Here is a 21,117-nt window from a genome sequence, read left to right on the forward strand (position 1 = left end):
TAAATTGAAAAGTCAGTACATTATTATCTCTATCAAGACCGTCGGGATATAGAGCTCTAAGATCTCTTTCCAATCCCGGTATTTCCATGCCAACCATAAACTGATCACGTAAACGCTCGTCAATATCATTAAGATAATGACAACGCTTGCCAATTGTTCTAATTTTATCTGCAAATTCAGTTATGGTTTCAGTTGTTCTCCGTAATCTAACGAAATCAAATCTAGAAGCAAAAGCTGTTGACGTCGGTTTAAATAGTTTAAAACATATTGACTTAATTTCCTTAAAAGATAAAGTTTCGATCGAATCAGGATAACAAAAACGGTCCACCAACTCAATATTCTTATTGCCAAAAAATGTTAAAAATATATCTTTATATTGACATTCAGATGGGCTTACGTTTTTTAACCGAAAACTGGCTTCCCATTGAGAAAAATATCTGTGGATAGAAGTATCCAACTCGAATTTATCAAATTTAATCGTAGATAAATCCGCTATTTTTTTTTTTGAATCTCCATTTAAGGAATTATTTTCTCCATTTAAGGAATTATTATCTCCATTTAAGGAATTATTTTCTCCATTTATCGTCGCCATTTGTAGTAATACCAACTACTAATTATAAACAATACGACCACTGATTTATATTTCAATTTATTTTTGATATCAAATTTTTATTTATTTTTTTTCGAATGTTCGATTCTGTTTTTAATATACAATATACATAAATAATCATTTATTAATTTATTACAGAATAAATATTAACAAATATAAATTAATTGAAACAATATTATTTTTAAAAAATATATCCGGCATCTGCATTTTTTGGCTTGCTGCGTACGACCCTGATATAATATATAATAATAATATAAAATTAAAAAAAAAAGTTTACTGAAGAAAGTTAATAATGTTAGTGTAAAATCAATAATGTCATTAAATTATTAAAGAACAATTATACCTTAGGGATCAATATATTTAGGTTACATGCTTAGTATTCATGAATAATTCTAATTTATGATGCTAGGTGCTATATTTATTTACAATCATAAAGGCGAAGTCTTAATTTCAAGAATATATAGAGATAACATAGCGTAATATTTTATAATTTATTTCTTAAACTTTTTAATTTTAGAAGAAATGCAGTTGATGCCTTTCGAGTAAATGTAATTCATGCAAGGCAGCAAGTAAGATCACCTGTAACCAACATAGCGAGAACTACATATTTTTATATAAGACGCTCAAATCTTTGGATTACAGCCGTTACTAAACAAAATATTAATGCAGCTATGGTGTTTGAATTTTTGAATAAACTTGTATATTTAATGAATCAATATTTTGGAAAAATCACGGAAGAAAATGTTAAAAATAATTTTGTACTTATTTATGAATTATTAGATGGTAAGCTAAGTTATATTTGTTCAGATTCTTTATATATATATATAATTAAGAAATATTAGATTTTGGTTATCCTCAAAACACTGATGTTGGTATATTGAAAACATTTATTACTCAACAAGGAATTAAATCACAAGTCTTATTGAGTTTTACATATTAATTATATAATTATATTAGTCAAGAGAAGAGCAAGCTCAAATAACCTCACAAGTCACAGGCCAGATTGGATGGCGTAGAGAAGGAATTAAATATAGACGAAATGAATTATTTTTGGATGTATTAGAATATGTCAATTTACTAATGTCAGCACAAGGTATATTATAATTTTGTAAATTGTAAGAAAGTTTTTACACTACTTGTTTCTTCTTTATTTATATCATGAAATTTAAATGGTATATTTATTAAATTCACAAATATATTGTATAATTTATGCAGAAAATTTTAATTAATTATAGTATAACCAATTTTTTAAAAACAAATCATAGGTCAAGTATTAAGTGCTCATGTTGCTGGCAAAGTCATAATGAAAAGTTATCTCAGTGGCATGCCAGAATGTAAATTTGGTATCAATGACAAAATTGTTATGGAAAGTAAAAGTGGCAAGTCCAGCACTGATGACATCTCTAAAAGGTATTTGATATTCTATTTTTTAAGAACTATTAAGACATAAGTTCCTGTGATCAGTGAACTAGCAAACTTTTTAAACTAAAAAAAGGGATGTGCAGTACCTTAGTTTTTTCTAAATTTTCATAAGAATCTGAGATCCCTTTCCCTCCGAAAATACTATCTAGGCTTTCCCTTTCTTGAGAATCTCAGACCCTCATCCCCAAATAACACAATTATCTTTAGCATTAATTCACATCAACTTAAAACATATTTTAGTTTTTTATCTTAAAATAAAGTATTTTTTATAATAATCACACAGTGATTTTATTTTAAACTTATCAATCACATTTTTACAAAATTATGTTTATGCTTTTGTTACACAACTATCATCACCTTATTTCAATATGCTTCCATTACATAATCATAGATACTAGTGATATTGGTATTGCACGGTTACTACTTTTTTCTCTATGCCAAGACTTTCAGGTATTAGGCAATACATCAATACTTATATAAGAAGTTACTGAAAAAACATACAATAACTACCATATTAGATTTAATTTTAAAATAAAAATTATGAATTTAAAATTTTTATTAACTATATTTTATTTAAATCCATTAATTTAATAACACAATAACAATATTATAAATAGATATCTTAGTTAGCCTTCATTTCATAGCATGGGGGGGGGCTATGCAACATCAGTCATTTAAAAATAAATTTCTTTCATTTTGTTTTATTTTTTCATTTTAAATCATAAATTGAGCGCGTTTTATTAAATTTTAAATTTGATTTCGCTGAAAATGCATTATAATATGTATAGAATACCCACCCTATAAATTTCAGAAGATCTTATATTGAACCTCTGAAGAAATTTTAATTTACATTAATCTGAAATTTATAAGTAGTGTTAGTAGCCTAAAAATCAGCTAAACCTAATTTGGCTTAACCGAAAAATCGCCTAAAACTAATTAAACAAAATTTAGGGACTAAGAGCTAGGCTAATCGCTCGTCAGCGTTACGCATCACTAAGCCTAGCCTTTATTAAAATTATTTAATATATTTATTATGTAACGATATATGACGGGCGATTAACCGAGCTCCTTAGCCAATGCCTAATTTTTGAATAATTAGTTTTCGCCTATTTTAATGCTAAGCTTAATTAGGCTTAGCCGATTTTTTAACCTAAAAACTTGGCTAACCGTTTTGGAATTGCCTAAAATTAACCGATTGCGCAACATTAAGGGTGGGCATTCTACACTTATTCAGGTGCATTTCTGACAAAAAGATTTTTAAATTTAATAAAACGCACTCAATTAATGATTTTAAATGCAAATAATAACAAAAAAAAACAATACCCATCAAACTATAGCCTTACCAAAATTAAGTTTAGTTAAAAGATCACTAGAGCTGTCTAATAACAGGGTAGGCAAGGAAGACCAGGGGGTGGTTGGATCATTTCTGTCAAAATCGTCAAAGGTCCGAAAATAATTGTATCTGAATTTACAAGATGATAGTTCAAACCCTTACCTAAAAATTATACACCGACAAAATTTAAAATAATACACTTTTTTCTCTAAATTGATTTTAGTAAAATGAAAATTTCTTATTACAAGCTTAAACTCCTTAGCAGTGTAGAGAAAGATGAATCAAAATTTTAAAATGTTTTTATAGGTTTTTTGCACTTGTTAAACATTCCGAAGATCAGACTTTTAATATTTATAAGAAATTTTTTATTTACATATGGGGATTATATTTATTGATACCAATTTGTTTAAATATGGTTGGTTCACAGACAAACTTGAATTTCATCATATGATTATAAGAAGTTTTGTATCATGATATACACTGATTTCCATCGCATTGTAATGTCTTTCTTTAGAAAATATCGAAGCTTGATATTTGCAGCAGATTGCACAATATTTTACCAACTCTTTTACACTTAGAAGATATTTTAAATACCTAATTATCAAAAGATTTTTCATCATATATTATAATACTACCACCTTCTTCCCCCACTCCACTCATTTCCTATACCACATTAAAATTAGAACAACGGACCAAATACAAACTACCCATTTTAATTTAAATGCCAATCTTGAGTTATAACCCCTTCTTCTGTGGTAAAAGGTCCTGTTTAACATTGTTTGAATGGTTAAGCGTCTTTTTATTATTGGTAGTCGGTCTATAAATCTGGTTATGAGCAAGTATAATTATCATTAATATTTAACTTCATATCATTAGGGCTAATTATTTATTCAAACTTTTCTGTTGGGAGGGGGGGGGGTGGGTGTTTCTTAATAAAAAAATTTTCATGATTAAATCAATATTTTTATTTTCCAGCATAACATAAGGATTTTCATTATCTACGCTTCCTGAGACAGATATCTTACTTTTCTTATATATTTTTTATAGGGCCTTGCTTTCTACTGTAAAAAGAGGAATCATAAATGATCGCTTCAGCTTGTTTAATTAATTATAAGTTTAATTAATTTTAATATCCATCAATGCTTGCTTTTAAAACTTTTATTTTAAATCTTTCTAAACCTCTTTTAGTCTTGAAGAATACACATTTAAAAAAATATGAAGGCATAGAAAATGTAAAAAAGAGATATTTTCCACCTTTTGATTTTTTAGGGTTGTATCTACTCCTTGAAGTACAACTCACAAAGTAAATTTTTTATTCCATTAAATTTTCTCATCTTCAGCGATGATAGTAATGTCCAATCACTATTATCACCACATTAACAAAATTTATGACATTCATCAGATTAATAAAATATAGCAACTGAACTGAAATGGGAATATACTGTAATTTGTGTTAAAAATAGCTAAGTTATTTTTAATAATATATGAGGCATGTTCAATTCATTCAATTTTAGCTCTACTTATATTTTTTATATTTCTATATCCATTTTTATACAATTTTGTCTTTGATCACATAATTAGAAAAAGACTCGTCAGGAAGCAAGAACTTAGCAAGAATCAATTAAGGACAATAATCTATTTTTTTTCCCAATTCCTAAGTCACAATAGTGGCAATTTCATCATCAGAGATTACACGAATTAAGTACTGAGATGGATAGAAATTCAATTAGAAAATGATGCTGAATATTGTTTCATGTCTTGTTGTGATAAGCTTTGACCTTGTCTTTTTGATTAAACATTAAGAGAACTTAATACAAATTTATTATCAAAAAATGCTTATCAAGTCCATACTAAATCCCTCACTAATTAAAGCATTTGTCAAAGAATAATATAAATCCAAGGTCTAATTATCTGTTTGGCTCAATGTATTAAATAAAACTTTTTTTCTTAGTGCCTTGCAAATCTTATTTATTTCGGCCAAAGCTCCATCCAAAATCTTTATTTTTAGGAGCCTAGCCATAATTTTAAATTTTAGGCCTGAGCCTGTCCTGTCCCAAATTAAATTGAAAAATATAACTAATCGCATATTTAAACAATAAATTAATATAAAAATTTAATTCCTTTTCCCTAATCTTTAGAGAAGTCTATTTTATTGCTTAGAATCTTTTTTATATTTTTTAAGTCAAAAAAATCAAAAGCCTTAACCCAATTTAAAAAAAAATATTTTTAGACCCAAGCCCGACTTTAACTTAATTTCCAGGTTCAACTAAATCTGTCTAAAGGCCGATAAATATAAAATTATAGTTTTCATCAAACTCCATTCCCGATATCGCAACGATGCAATTCATTTTAGATAATGAATTCGCGATAATACATTTGTGATAATGCATTCGCGCTAGCTAATACATTCGCGATAATGCATTCGCTATAATATTTTCGCTATAATGCATTCGCGGTAATGCTTTCGCTATAATACATTCGCTATAATATCTTATATATAGAAACTTTCAATTGACGGTTTTGGTTTTTTAGGTAGGACAAAATTATGGTGCTTCTATTTAATTAAAAATATTGGTTTCTCTATAAATATGTGGAACCCCAAGTAGAGATCGGCACTTTTCGACACTCAATATATTAAAGCCATCGCATACATCTAAATGTGTATCATTAGAGATTAATGAATTCTTAGTTATCTATATTAAAAAGATTTATGAATAAAATTTGTATAATAAAATAGAAAGAAAATTATATTTAGAAACGTGTTCCGAAACGCAGAACGAACGGGAATGTGACATATTTTTTACCCAAACAACTGGTTAAAACCTTTTCTTAATTAAAATTAGAATAAGATTCTCGTCCGTCATATATCCATAAGGGTAAAGTTAAGAACCCTTCTATAGGCTAATTTAGATAGCTGACATAAATGCAATATATAAAAATTTTAAAAATGGTTGGTTCAGTTTAGATTCTCTTTTATAACGGTTAATACATATTTAACAAATCGTTTCAGGGTTGGTTTAGCTGAGTTAATAATCAAGCTAAACCTTGATATGAACTAAAAAGATTTTACAAAAAAATCATTGTTGAAAGTCATCGAAAAAATAAAACAAATAAACTGAATTGTATTATTAAAATGTTAATTTTGATATATTTTTCAAATCCCGCATAAATTTTTTGAACTCTATAATTGTCCCATATATAATATTTCTCTATAAAATCAAGATCTAGAAAATAATTCTCTACAAAATAATTCTCTACAATGTAATTCTCTACAAAATAATTCTCTATAAACAACATTCTCTATAAAAGCATTAACTCTTTGAAGTCATTCTCTATTAAGGACCTTCTCTATAAAATAATTCTCTTTAAAATCATTCTCTATAATCGACATTCTCTATAAAACCATTCTCTATAAACGGCATTCTCTATAAAATCATTCTCTATAAATTAATTCTCTATAAAATCATTCTCTATAAATTAATTCTCTATAAAATCATTCTCTATAAAATCATTCTCTATAAAATCATTCTCTATAAATTAATTCTCTATAAAAATTATTCTCTGTATAAAACATTCTCTATAAAACATTCTCTATAAACTACATTCTCTAAATATTTTTGCCTGGAAATGTTAATAGCTTAATATTTTTAGGTAGTGATCTTCATCAGGCCTAATTTTTCAAGTCTGGTTTGAATTTTTTATTTTTTTAAAAAAAATTTACTGATCTGGCCTGGCCTGAATTTGTTTAAATAAAAAATTCATTTTTGGCATCTAGTTTATATAAATAAAATCATATATTGTTATTTTACAAAAAACGTTTAACATACTTGATAAATTTAAATAAATTTAAAAAAAATTCCATAGTCCAACCTGTAGGCCCACGCCTGAAGTCCATTTGGGCCGGGTACGGACCCAGCCTACTATTGTAAAGTATTTATGTGCAAAATTAATTTTGATTTGTTGTAGTTCATGAGGTATAGCTATTTTGTGAGCTTAGGGTTACATAAACCACACTTGGACATATGTGTAACTTTTTTCCATCTTTTTTAGCATTGATATATTAGCTATAAGTAAATGAATATAGTGAACTGTTGATTAATTATATTTATTTTCTTAAAGATATGTTAATATTAAGCATATTTTTATTTGCATTCTACTTATAAGAAAAAGTTTTAACAAATATTTTTTATAAGATTCAATACTGGACCTGTCTGGGTAATTGTATAAGATATGATCTGATGCTGTTGAAGATCCAATGCATATATAAAAAACCATTATTTTTTATGATAAATATAGAAAAATTTAATACATTTTACAATTTTCTTAATCCAAAATTTCATTGAAAAGTTATTCCATTATACACGATTTATTAGTTAAATCAAATGTCATATTTTTTTCCTTTTTGCTAAATCAAATATAATGTAATCATACTACATATAAGAATCTTGTATAAATCACCTCACAATTATAATTCTTTTGATAAATATTTGGTCACAATTCATATTTTTTATACTAACTTTTATATAACTAAACCCATCATATTTTTAAATTTAAAATGAAGTTCAAACAAAACTGCCATTGCAATTGACGATTGCCAATTTCACCAATGCGTCAAGCTCACCAAATTTGAAACGGAACACAGCATAAGCTTCATACCTCCCGATGGTGAATTTGAGCTTATGAGGTTTTTATCAATATTCAATCTTATTTTATCAGGTTGCTTTATTAAAGGAACAGATTTTCAAAATTTAAATAATTTAGGAAAAAACATGTAAGCAAGAATATCAATGCAAAGAAAAAAAGGATCACAATCCTTTTCTTATTTTATAAATTTTTGAAGTAAATTTATGTTCAATGCAAAATTGACTAATAACAATATTTATTTATAATTAAAATTAACCTTTAAATAAAAAAAGATATAAATTATTCTCATTCGAGCATCCACATCTTTCTTTAATAACATATTTAGCCTTACCAAAAGGTGTTATATTTTTTTTATTTATATCAGTTTTCAAAATAATTGAATCATCATTTGAATGAAAAAAAATTTTCCCAAAGAAAGTATCAGTATTATCTATACAATCATTTGAATAAGCATCTGCATGTAGGATCCTGCAGGTTTTCATAATTGGTAATTAACCTTCTTTTATCAACAGATTTTGCGGCAGATTGATATAAGGCTGTGTTGTTAAAAGCTACTTTTAAAAGTAGCCCACTATCGCTACCGCCATTTTACAAAAAATAGTCCGCTATTAGCTACTTTAGAATTTTTTAAAAATATTTTTTACCTATCTATTTCCACAAATAAAAAATTTTGATATAAAAATTTGACTAATTTTAAATATAAATTTATATAATATATATAATTTATTTATTTTTTTTATTGCATTTCAATAATAAAAAACATTTCTATACTGTCATCTCCAATTCTAAAGCGACTATCAGAAATTATAAGCTTTGCATATTAAATAATCGTTCATTACTAGAACTTCAGAATGTAATATTAAATTTAATATACATATTTTTTAATAAAAAAATTATCAAAAATATTTATTTGAGTATTTTTAGATTTAAAAAATGCGTCTAGGGAATTTTCAATAGTATTATTTATTTCAAAAAAAATTATTTATGGGTGGTGTTTTTGATCTGACTAAGGTATCCTGATTTGGTATAGTATTATTTAATGTTACCATTAACCTATTAAATTGCCTTTTGGATTCAGTCAAATTAATATTTTAGGTCAATTCTAGTGTTGTTAAACGGTCCAATTTAGATTTTAGCCAACTAGAGATTTTGTTCATAGATGGCAGAAAAGTTTGGATCCCTATTTGCCATCTCGACTCTCACCTAATATTATTTTGGCTAAAATCTTAATTTTATAGACCCAAATCGGGCCGTTTAGCAACACTAACCAATTCAACTTGTAACTAGGTTGAACAATTAAGCTATGTTTAACATCAAGATAATAAAGATGATAATTTATAAAACATTATCAACAAATAGATGAATCTCATGATAAAATGGGATATTAATTATTTATTGTATTTTTAGTTTATAAAATAATTCTAAAATAATATCTTATGGCCAATTGTTACTTACCATAAACTCATCTAGCTCAAAAACTATTATTGATACAGCTTTGATACAAATTTTATTAAGGTTAAGGATTGGGCTACACATTGATATTAAATTCTTGTTTGATGATAAAACCTTCTGGCACATCTTACAACGAAATTTCTACTCTGTTATTTTTTTTTTTATCGAGATTAAAATTTACCAATTTAGGTAAAATTCCATACTGTATCGAAATTATCCTCAATATTAATCTCTATTGTCGACATTTTAGAATTTTAATATTTTGAAACTAGATTATAATGCTTTTTTTCAAATATAAATTTCAATTTCAAAATGAAAAAAGGTTGAATATTATAAAATTACTAGTTCATAACCCGCCAAGAATGATGGGAATAATAAAATCTTGAACTATATATGAATTTTTTTTAAATACATTTTTTTATATAAAATAAATGACAAATTTTAGTGATTATTTATTCATTTTATTAAATTTAGCTTAAAATATATGAAATTGTAATCAAAAATGTAGTGTAGATATTGATAAATTGGTATTGTATGTCATTTCCAAAGTTCAAATATTGTTGTTGAGATAAAATTTTTATACTAGCATAGAGGTGGTTATATGAGATAAATGTATTGGCTAAATATAATTTAAATTTATTTGTTAAATCTAAATTATACAAGTATTTAGGATTAGTGTGGGAGGTTAATTTTCTGGCATGGGAAGATATTGATAAATAGTTATTTTATACTATTTGCAGAGCTCCCATATTGTGGTTGAGATAAAAAAAAAATTACTGCCATATTTTGGGGTGGTAAATAATTTAAATTTATTTGTTAAATCTAAATTGTAATATAAAAATAATTTATAAAAATTAATAAATTTTACTTTGATTGAATATAAATACTTACGCTAAAATAATATGAGATAAATGTTTATTTTTCAATTGGCTAAATATAATTTAATTTATTATTTTAAATTTAATAATATTCATTCTTATCATAATTTGAGGTGAGGTTAGTATTCTTTTCACAATAAGATCTAAATTATATAAATTAATCGAAAAATATTTTAATAGCAAATTATTACAAAATTTAATATAATATGATGGAGATTGAATTTTTAAAAAATAATATTTTATCTAAAAAAAATTTATTCTATTTTTGTACTTTTTTAAAAAATTAATTTAAAAAGATCGAATATTTAACAAAATGATCACTATCCTCAATTTAAGAGAAAATCATAAATAAATTGTCAAAATTAGGATCGAATGATCTCGATCCTTTAATAACTCTGAATTTAATAAAATATAATTTTTTTTAGAAGATTCTAAGATAAATAATTTTTATTTATAATAATATTAATTATATTTCATTTGTGATTTAAACTTTAAAATTAAAAAATTTTCCATCCTTATTAAGAAATTTATAAAATTGATTGCAGGACATATTATATTTTGTTTAATCACAAGTTCGGCCTCGAATGTTGTCAGAGCCTATTTCTCCCCAGGTAGTACTTGTCAGACTAAAAATGAGCTCTGCTGAGGCATTCGTATGAGCTAATAAATATACATGTTCCATATTATTTCCAAGCATGAGCATTTTTCGTTATTATGAAAAATTGAATCCATTTTTCCACTGTAAAATTAAGAATAATATTACCGATTATAATAAAACGATACTGATTTTTTTTTATAATTTTGAAAGTAAAAGGGGGAGTCAAATAAGCCATAGTCCCTAAACCTGCTGAAGGCAAAAAAAAGTTCCTCAGTTTAAATTTCTCGGGCAATTTAGAAATTTAGACATAATATCTCGTGCAATTTGAAAATGTTTACCTGCTAACTCTACTTGTAGATGTAGGAAGTAGATGCTTTGCCTGTACTGCTTGGCATTTAAGAAATGTGATTTTATCGTTAATTGTTTCTTCATCAGAAATATTGGATTGTTCTAAATAACTGGTTAATTAGCTCAAAATGAGCTTTAATAAATTAAATGGTAATAGCAATGAATAATAATGATAACCTGATTAAAGATTGAAGCAAGTGCAAGGGCCAGATAAAATATCAGGATCATACTATTAGATGTCTTTTGCTCTATCATTATAATTTTTGCTTTAAACCTGAATAACAATAAAATGTAAGGCTTTTTTTTGTGTTATTGGATGTAAAATATTTCTCAAAAATTCATCCAATAGGAAGAGGGAAGATTTTGAAATTTTCTTACTTGACTGATGAAATAATTTGCTCTTTTAATAAAACAAATGTATTTTATAAAATAAAGAAATAATCTAATGATGTTTCTCAAAATTATTATTTATAAATTAAAATGTCGAAAATTTAAAAAACTGTATAAATTTAAAATTGCGTTTCCAATTTCGGTAGTTTTGCGACTAATTAATTGCGGGAGTCTCCCGCTGATGGGGGAGACCTGACAACCCTGCTCATAAAAGTAGACAATGACAAATATGTTCTAAATGGATATATATATGATTCAGATTTTATGTCAGTATTTATTGTTAAAGTACCAGTTAACTAGTTACATTTTTTGAAATGTAACGACGACGAGAGCAAAATCGCACATTTATTTAAATTAAATTTTTATTCCTATATGTTTTGAATAGATTTTTAAACTAAAAATATGGATATTATTTATTTCCGACACTACAAAAATTCTCATATTATTTTTATTTAATATTAAATTTTAATATTTATTATTAATACAAGATTAATTCGTCTATCGAATCTTAATATAGATGTCTGAATGAGATAACCGTTTTGAATTGAGGTGAGCTATGTCCCATCCAAACATTTGCATTATTTTTTTCCATTATCAAACTCAAGGGTTATGCCAAATTTTTTGAAAATAACTATTAATATTGTGATAAAACCGGCATATAAAAAACTAAAATAAATGTGAATTAAAAAATATTAAACGGATAACTGACGGTATATGAAAACTATGAAATAAATGTGAATTATAAAATATAAAGTGAATATAACCACTATATGAGTCACTTAAATGACTCAAAATAGAAATTTGAATTTTTTGAGCCTTTAAAATTTATATATAAATATAAAGTATAAAAAATTTAAATGTTGGAAATAAAAATTAATATGCAAAAATTTTTTAGGAATAATTGTATTTTGTATGTTACATATTTACAATGTAAAATCCAATCTTCGTGATTGAGCTAATTATTCAATTATCTCCCTTGCTTGTCGTCAAATGCCTATGAATATTCAAAAGATCCAAACCTTTCAATCTACTTTCAGAAGTTGTACTTCTTGGTATGTTTTTCAGAGACATGCAGGCCCGGCCCCCGGGCCGGACCGTATTTTAATTTTTTTAAATATACCTAGGCCGGGCCCGAATATTTTTTAAAAAACACCCGGGCGGCCTGAAAATTTTTTTAAAAAAATATCCGGGCCAGGCTTTTTAAAACAGCCTATATTTGAAATCTTTATTAGCTGTAAAAATCAAAAATAAATATAATTTATTTTTAAAAAATCTGGGCCGGGCCGTAAAAATTTAAAAAAAAAATCCGGGCCGTACCCTGCAAATGGTACCTCTGCAGGGCTCTGTTATTCTTCTTAAAAAAGAGAATGTTCTCTCATTAGTTTACTAATGGGAAGAGTTGCTAATATATATAAAAACCCTTTTAATACATTGGGAATATAATCTAAAATGTTTGAAATAATGCAAAGCATCCATAGTTTTTTGGGACTATATCAAACAAAATTTTTTAATCATGGTAATTCAGCTAATTAGGCATTATAAGATACTTTAACATCTTCATGATAAAAATCTAACAAATATTATTTTTTTTCACCATCTGAAAAAGGTTGGGAAGGCTTTTGTGAAAGTAATATCTGCAGATTGGTAAGTGCTGCATGATGAATTAAAAACCATTCATTTATTTGGGTTATAAATGTATCTAAGAGAGGGGACATTTGTTTTATAATAACCTTCTACTGATCCTATATTAATGTTTTAACGATAAGCTTGCCTTGCTGCAAGTCGATGCAGACAAATATTAAACACTTATAGGTCTGCTTTTGACTCAACAATAACATAAAATATGAAATTCTTCATCAACATTAGCCCTATAAGGTCTAATAAAATGATCTTCGCTATTCTCATGATTTTAATCAAGTCAATGTCATGTTTTTGATAAGTAATACATTAGTTGTATAATTAAATAATAAATTCTAATGAGAAAAAATAAAATAGGAATAAGCATTGAATCCAATAATTTTCTTGCTTCTGAGGAAATATTTCTTTCAGGCCATTGTGATATTTCAGTAATAGCAAATAATCGGCTCTTCTAACTCCATAAAAGCTGTACTGCTTGATGGCGGAAACTCTATCTCGTTGGACAAGCTTGCAATTTCTTTCTCCCTGTTGGACAAGGAGTTTCAGAAATAATTATTATTTGACTAGAAATTTGAAAATGGTAGATAAATATTACGCCACTAAAAATTTGAAAATAATAAGTAGATATTACGCTGGAAAACTTGAAATCAAAATTAATTGATAAAAGAACTTAGTAGATGAATGTGATAAATATATGTAATTAAATATATATTTAATGTGAGATAGGAATATGCCTACAAAAATACGAATCGAATAATGGAATTATTCGTATTCGTACGAATAATAAGATGATTATTCGATTCAATTCGAAAATTTTATTTAACCATAAATTAAAAAAGATAGAATATTAATTTATTTTGTAAAATTTAACTATGGATAAGACAAACAAATTTTATTAGTAAGATAATATAGAAGCATGTATATATAGTATTTTTATATATAATGTTGTAAAATCAATATAATATTCATATCATGTAGAAGACAAATATTCCAACAACAGATTTTTTAAACAAAAAGTTTAGCAAAAAGTAAAATTTATTTCTCCATCATCAAACGACGGAGAAATATTTGGTTCGCCCGTCATTCTTGACGGGATAGCTACTAGTTTATTATAATTGTACATGTTTTATAAATTGCATATAAAAATAAATACTTTCTTCGTCCATTATAAAATAATTTTCGGAAGTTAATTTTGTATTATGAAGTTATTCGAATAAAAACTGCCTTTAACAACAATTTTAGATATATAAAATGTTTCTTCATTATTCTACTAGGAAATTTTATTAAATAGGAATAATTGCAAATTATTCCTACTAATAATATATGATTATTTTTCAATATTTATTAATATAAATTATTTTAATCGAATAATCTCGAATAATTCGTTCGAATAATATATTTTCCTTATTCGAATCGAATAATTGTGATATTCGTATTCGTAAAATACGAATCAAATCGAATTGAATATCGAATAACAAATAATTCGTTTTAGGTATAGATAGGAATAAATATTAACAAATATAAATTAAAATAAACAATAATACTTATGAAAAATATAACCGGCATCTGCATTTTTGGCATTGGGGGGGGGGATTTGTCCCCACCTTGCTGCGTATGCACCTGCTTTTAGACACTAACTCTTAATAACACTAGCTGTCAGGAATAATTTGAATCTTAATTTTTTTTACTAGTCTAAATCCGAATTATATAAAATGATTGAATGTTAGTTTTTGTCGCATCCCAAATAATTTTTTTATCTTTACAATTTTTCTCTTGACTTTCCTTATTTCTAAAATTTGTCTAGATAACTTTTGTTTAAACAGTAGTTAAAACCATCGTTAAGTGATATTTAAAAAAATATCAATGCTATTAAATGGAAATCGTTTTTAGGAACTTTACAATTTATTGTTTGAAAGAAGGAAAGGATTATTTTAGCTCAAATTAAAAAAATATATGGGCAAAGCCCTAGTATTTAGGAAAAAGAAAAAGTTTGATAAATTCTTAATCATAATTTATGCATAATTAACAAAACTTTTACAAGATGAAAGGTTTATAAAAAAATGTTTTAAAAGCAAAATGAATACCGTAATGAATATCTGAAGAAAAAAAAGTTGTGTTAATCTTTTTATTTTTTTAAATAAAATTTTATCCTTTCATCTTAACTAGCTATGATACAATTTTTTATATATTTGATTGTCAGATATCGAACAACAAAGGATATAAGCCTCCCTTTTCGCGTTATACCTTTGGTCAAGGAAATTGGTCGCAACAAAATGGAGGTAAAAGTGGCTATCAAGTCCAATTTCAAGCCCTCGCTTTTGGCACAAAAAATTGAGGCTAGCTTATCTTTAGATAAATATATATTAAAAGCGCATTTTAAGCAAAGGTAGAATGATGTTTATCGTATCGAAAATCAATATTGTAAGAGAGTAAACGTGAATCTAATATGGATTAAAAAGAATATATAAATTTGTTTTTGTTTGGTACACTTTGTAAACAACCTTAGGTCAGGATACCGACCCCGCTTAACACCAGTGGTGTACAACTGATATGCATGAAGGGTAAGGCCAAGTACAAAGCCAGCGAAAATGCCGTTGTTTGGAAGTTGATTAAATTTATTAATAAATTTTTTAAAATTTCAATATCAAATTATCAGTTATAAAGTTGAGAAAGTCTGTTTGGTAATATGGGATCCTTTCCAAAATCTATAGATTGAGTTATATTTATGGGTAGCAGTTACTTACTATCAAGTAACTAGCTTCCCAATTTGTGCTGGAAGTCTTGATGGTAAGCGTTTAGCCATTCAAACACCTATGAAAATTTATTTACATTCATATCTGTGCCTATAGAAACGAATTTGATGATGAATTCCTTAAAAATTGTCCAATATATAAGAATTTTATGAAACTTAGTAATAATAATATTTTTTAGTTTAAACCTCAATTTATCAACACCTAAATTACCTGATCCAAATATTAATGCCTTTTGTGTTTGTGGCAGGCGAATGAAGAATCCCAATTAAATTCTTATTTATTAAAACCATATATATAAATTTTTTTAAGCTAATAGGCACGAGTCTGTTGAGTGGGTCATTGGTATAATAGCTTCTTAATTAGCAGAAAAAATTGTAAAGGCCTATCACTGTATCATAAATTCATGAATAAAAATTTATAGAGGGTTAGAGAAGACTGATACGATTCACAATTTTAAGAGAAAATAATGAGTATTGTAGTAATGTTATTCCCCTTTAAAACTTTTCTGCATAAATATATTATTTTTAAATAAAATTTTTATGGCATTATTAGACAAGTGGTTAGTTAAAAGGCTTCATCAGTTACGAACAGGGATCCAAACCGAACCATTAAACCTCTAAAAACCGGTATTTTTATCGAACCTAAACCGCTAAAAAATTCTAACCGAACCTGAACCGAACCGAACCGTTAAAATGCCTCTGAAGTTCGAGCCTCATGATTTTATGCTTATAAAATAATGTGTAAGTTATTAGTACATTGCAAAAATTTTAATTATATTTGAATTGTTTTGAAGATTATTATCAATCACATTTAGATAAGTGTCAGTCATAATTTTTATAAACTTTTGTATATTGCCATTTTACAACATTTTTTAAATATTTTAAGCTTAATTATAATTCCTAGAGATAGATTAAATTCAATATATAATTATTTACATATAGTATTATAAATGACACATCAAAATGTAATATTGTTGATTGTCAAATAAATATGAAAGACTATCATGGGGCAAATCTTGGGCGTCACATAAAAAGAAACCACACTCGAATCCATAAACAAAATATCACAACAAAAGCCTAATAAAATAAAAAAATTTAAGATGTCATCAAGCCAACAGACGGTAGAAGAAGCATTAAAAGATTGAACAATATCAGTAAAACTAAATAAAAAAATAATAATCGATGCTTGTACTGAGTTGGTCACTTTTAGTTGTAACTATTTAAATTAATCGATGATAGTGGTTTTAAACAAATACATTATTGGAATTAATTTTCAGTATATTCAAAAAGCAAAAATTGTTCTAAGAATACTAGCAATGAAAGAAAATTTAAAACTCCTTTTAATATAAGTATTAAATGATTATGAAATCAAAACATCACAATTATATACTATAACAACAACTGACAATGGGGTAAATCTTATTAAGATGGCAAAATTATTTATGTAGGATATCTTACATTTTGTGGTAGATCAAACATAAAAATTTCTCAGTTTCTAATATTATTATTTAAACTCGTACTACCTGCAAGAAAGCTAAGGACAAAATCTAAAAATTAAACTAGACCTATATTGGATTGTCACAGATGGTTATCAACCTAAGACATGCTAGAGAGATTTAATGAATTAAGAGATATGTGTGAGGAATTATCAGTATCATACAGTGAACTTTATTTTACATCTTTGGAATGGGAAGCAATTATAGTGTTGATTAATATCCTAAAACCAATTAAAGTAGCTACCAAAACTTTAGGGGATTTTTATGGCATATGGCTAAAAGTTAAATTAGAAATTTCTATATTTCACCCTTTGCTGGTTCAATAATAGTTGCTATGAATTTTAGAGAGAAACAACTTTTAAACAACAATACCTTTTTGTCATGCCTATGTCTAGATTTAAGGCATGTTTTAAAAATATTATATTATATCTTATATAAATTTAATTAATAATTTACCTTAATTAAAAATTTTATTTTACTTTATATATTTTTCTATCTATATTTTTAATTTTATTATATAGATCAGAGACCTGCAGCCCGACCCTAAACCCGGCCCGACCCTAAACCCGGCCCGACCCTAAATTCGGCCCGACCCTAAACCCGGCCCGGCCCTAAACCCGGGCCGGGCCGTATTTTTAATTTTTTAAATATTATTTTTTTATAATTCATATCTAAATTTTTACAACATATACCAAAACAATCAAATAAAGGAATATCTTAAATAAGCCCCAATATTCAAGTATTATTAATATATTTTTTTATAATTCATATCTAAATTTTTAGAATATATTTTACCAAAACAATCAAATAAAGGAATATCACTTCTTGAAGTTTGTAATACCTTTCAAAGCGAAAAAGGAGAAATAAAATTGATTTTACTTAATATAAAGCATTTTTTAATTGAAAAATTTGTCTTACACAAGTATCATTTTATTTCTTTTTTTCTCTGTCCCAAATTCAAGCAATTACGTATGTTGTCAGGGACAGATCGCAAGATGACGGAAAACTATATAAAAGATAATATTAAATTACAAGAGGCTCAGGAAGTAAATGAAATACCATCGACCAGTCAAATTACGACTGTTGTTAAACAAACTGAATCGTTTTATTACAAATGGGGCGATGGTAATTCTGGTAATATGTCAATACCCGATGATGAGTATTATAATTACATAAATAAAAAAATAGATGAAACATTTAAGGTGGATAATTTGTTAGAGTGGTGGGCGGATCATCAAAGCGAATTTTTTGCAATATAAAATATAGTATATGCTCAAAATATCCATTTTTATAAATAACAGTTTTATAATTTTTATAAATTCAATATAATATTCTCAAAATATTAGCTTTTTACATGTATTTTTTAAATAATAAGCGATAATACTCGCTGAAAAATATGGTAAAATACCTCATAGGTGAATTTTTGTATATACCAGGTCGAATATAATTTTAAAAAATCCTGAGCCGGGCCTGAAATTTTTTTTTTAAAAAATATCTGGGCCGGCCGTAAAAAATTTTTTTAAAAAATATACGGGGCGGGCCGGGCCTTAAATTTTTAAATCCGGGCCGGGCCGTAAATATATTTTTTTAAAAATATTCGGGCCAGGCCGGGCCTAAAAAATTTAAAACCGGGCCGGGCCGTGCAAATGGTGCCTCTGCAGGTCTCTGATATAGATATCATGTGCTTCTGACTGAAGAAGAAAAAACCAAGGCTAGAGAGTAGAGACCATATTATTAAAATATGGCATAACATGGAATTAAACTTTGTTATAAAAGTGGAGGATTCTAGTGAAGTTGAATCAACGCCGGTTAATGTAACTTCACCTGAAGAGGATTTGGTAGAAAGTCTTCGTAAAAAAGGATGGTAACAAACAAAATCTGTTATAAAAATCAGAATATTAGAAATATTTTAGTTAAATTTTCTAAAGAACCTAGGTTAAATATAAATATGAATATTTTAGACTATTGGATAAATCAGATTAGTCGATACACAGAATTATATAAATTGTCTGATATCATACTAGCAGTGCCGGCTACCCAAGTTAGTGTAAATGTTTTTCAACAATTAAATTATACTAACTCCTTATAAATGTAATTTGAGAGAACGAATCTTGAAAATATATTAATTGTGCGGCTTAATAGAAAATTTTTAGGTAAATACAGTTAAATATGGTTCATATTAAAATTAATCATTGATATTTATTTGTTATATTTATAAATTAAATATTATTTTATAATGGGCAATTAATAAAAAAGAAAGTTTTATATATGTTTTTTATTTTAATGATGAAATAAAAAAAAATTCTTCCCTATAAATAATTCGTATGTAGGTTTGAATACTAAAGTGTTCAAACCGGTTTTTAGAAATTCGAACCGAATCGATATCTTTATTTTTTACGAACAACCTGAACCTTGACCGTTATTTTATCATAACCTGAACCAAACTGATAATCGTTTTGGGTTGGATCTCTGATCACAAACACAGAAAACATTTCTATATGTGGATTGCAGAGTTTTTAAAAGATACTTTTTAAATGGATCTAGATACAGATACATCGTCTAAAAATTTATCTAGATACAAATACAGCTTTTTAAAAGTTATCTTGATACAGATACAATTTAAAATTGCACAAATACATTTTTTATCATACTCTTAGATAAGGTTTGAATAAAATTAGGATTTTATTGTGAAAATTCATGAAATCATTTAAAAATTTATTGACTCGATATCACATTTATCAAAATATAACTAAAATAATGATTTTAGATATTAATATAATATATGATTAATATAAATAATTATTATTATATATCATTAATAAAATAATATAATATAGGATTAAATGATTATAAATAATTATTAGATTTCATTAACAACCACTTCTGTCGGCAAATTATTATTTTTTGTGGAGCTAATGTTTTGATCATTTTTATAAATGAAGGATTTTTAACAATTGAAAATGGCTGAATGCTATCTATAATAAAATCAGTTATTAAATCATCTAAAGTGGTCTGGATTAAAGTCTTAGGTCCCTTGGAAAAAAACAATGGATGATAAGCCTAGTCCAATATTTCCTTTAATATATTTTTTCTTCCCCTTTTTTATTTGGATTAAGAGTGTTTGATGTTTTCTCTAAAACTTAAAATTAAAATTGTAAACATTTATTGAGTATCTATACCCTTAAATGTTTTACAATGTTGCAAGTTGAGGTAATGCTAACTAAAATTTGACATTTTACTAACAGAGATTTGTTTTCTTTATTTTGAGTTATTATTTTAACCCTTTAAAGTCCTGTGAGCTAATTTGACATCATCATATTAAATGTTATTTTTTAACGTTTAAAACCACTCAATGATTTAATTTAACATTTTAAAATAAATATACAAATGTATTCAATCGTATTTTATCAATAATAAAAAAATATATGCTTTTGTTTTTATTTTATTATCATGTAAATTTGACTATATTTCCGTTTCGATTCTTTCTGAATTACTTGATTTTACATATTATTTAAATATATTTTAAATGAAAAGTTTTGAAAACTGTTTATTTTAT

The 21,117-nt window shown here is 26.2% G+C and overlaps 1 protein-coding gene across 1 annotated transcript in view; it reads left to right on the top strand.

The window, feature by feature from the left end:
* The first annotated feature begins 953 nt into the window (after window positions 1-953).
* LOC135922623 (AP-2 complex subunit mu) overlaps window positions 954-21,117 on the top strand; it is a 30,816-nt gene continuing 10,652 nt past the window's right edge. Inside the window, exons 1-8 of the mRNA XM_065457031.1 lie at window positions 954-1,086; window positions 1,128-1,393; window positions 1,444-1,526; window positions 1,568-1,703; window positions 1,876-2,020; window positions 7,927-8,049; window positions 15,514-15,649; window positions 15,820-15,917. Of these exons, the coding sequence (XP_065313103.1) occupies window positions 1,010-1,086; window positions 1,128-1,393; window positions 1,444-1,526; window positions 1,568-1,703; window positions 1,876-2,020; window positions 7,927-8,049; window positions 15,514-15,649; window positions 15,820-15,917 (1,064 nt within the window). The 5' untranslated portion in view covers window positions 954-1,009. The remainder of the gene's footprint in view (window positions 1,087-1,127; window positions 1,394-1,443; window positions 1,527-1,567; window positions 1,704-1,875; window positions 2,021-7,926; window positions 8,050-15,513; window positions 15,650-15,819; window positions 15,918-21,117) is intronic.

Source organism: Gordionus sp. m RMFG-2023, chromosome 1, assembly GCF_954871325.1.
Source record: "Gordionus sp. m RMFG-2023 chromosome 1, tfGorSpeb1-WG-v2, whole genome shotgun sequence".
NCBI classification, from domain to species: domain Eukaryota; kingdom Metazoa; phylum Nematomorpha; class Gordioida; order Chordodea; family Parachordodidae; genus Gordionus; species Gordionus sp. m RMFG-2023.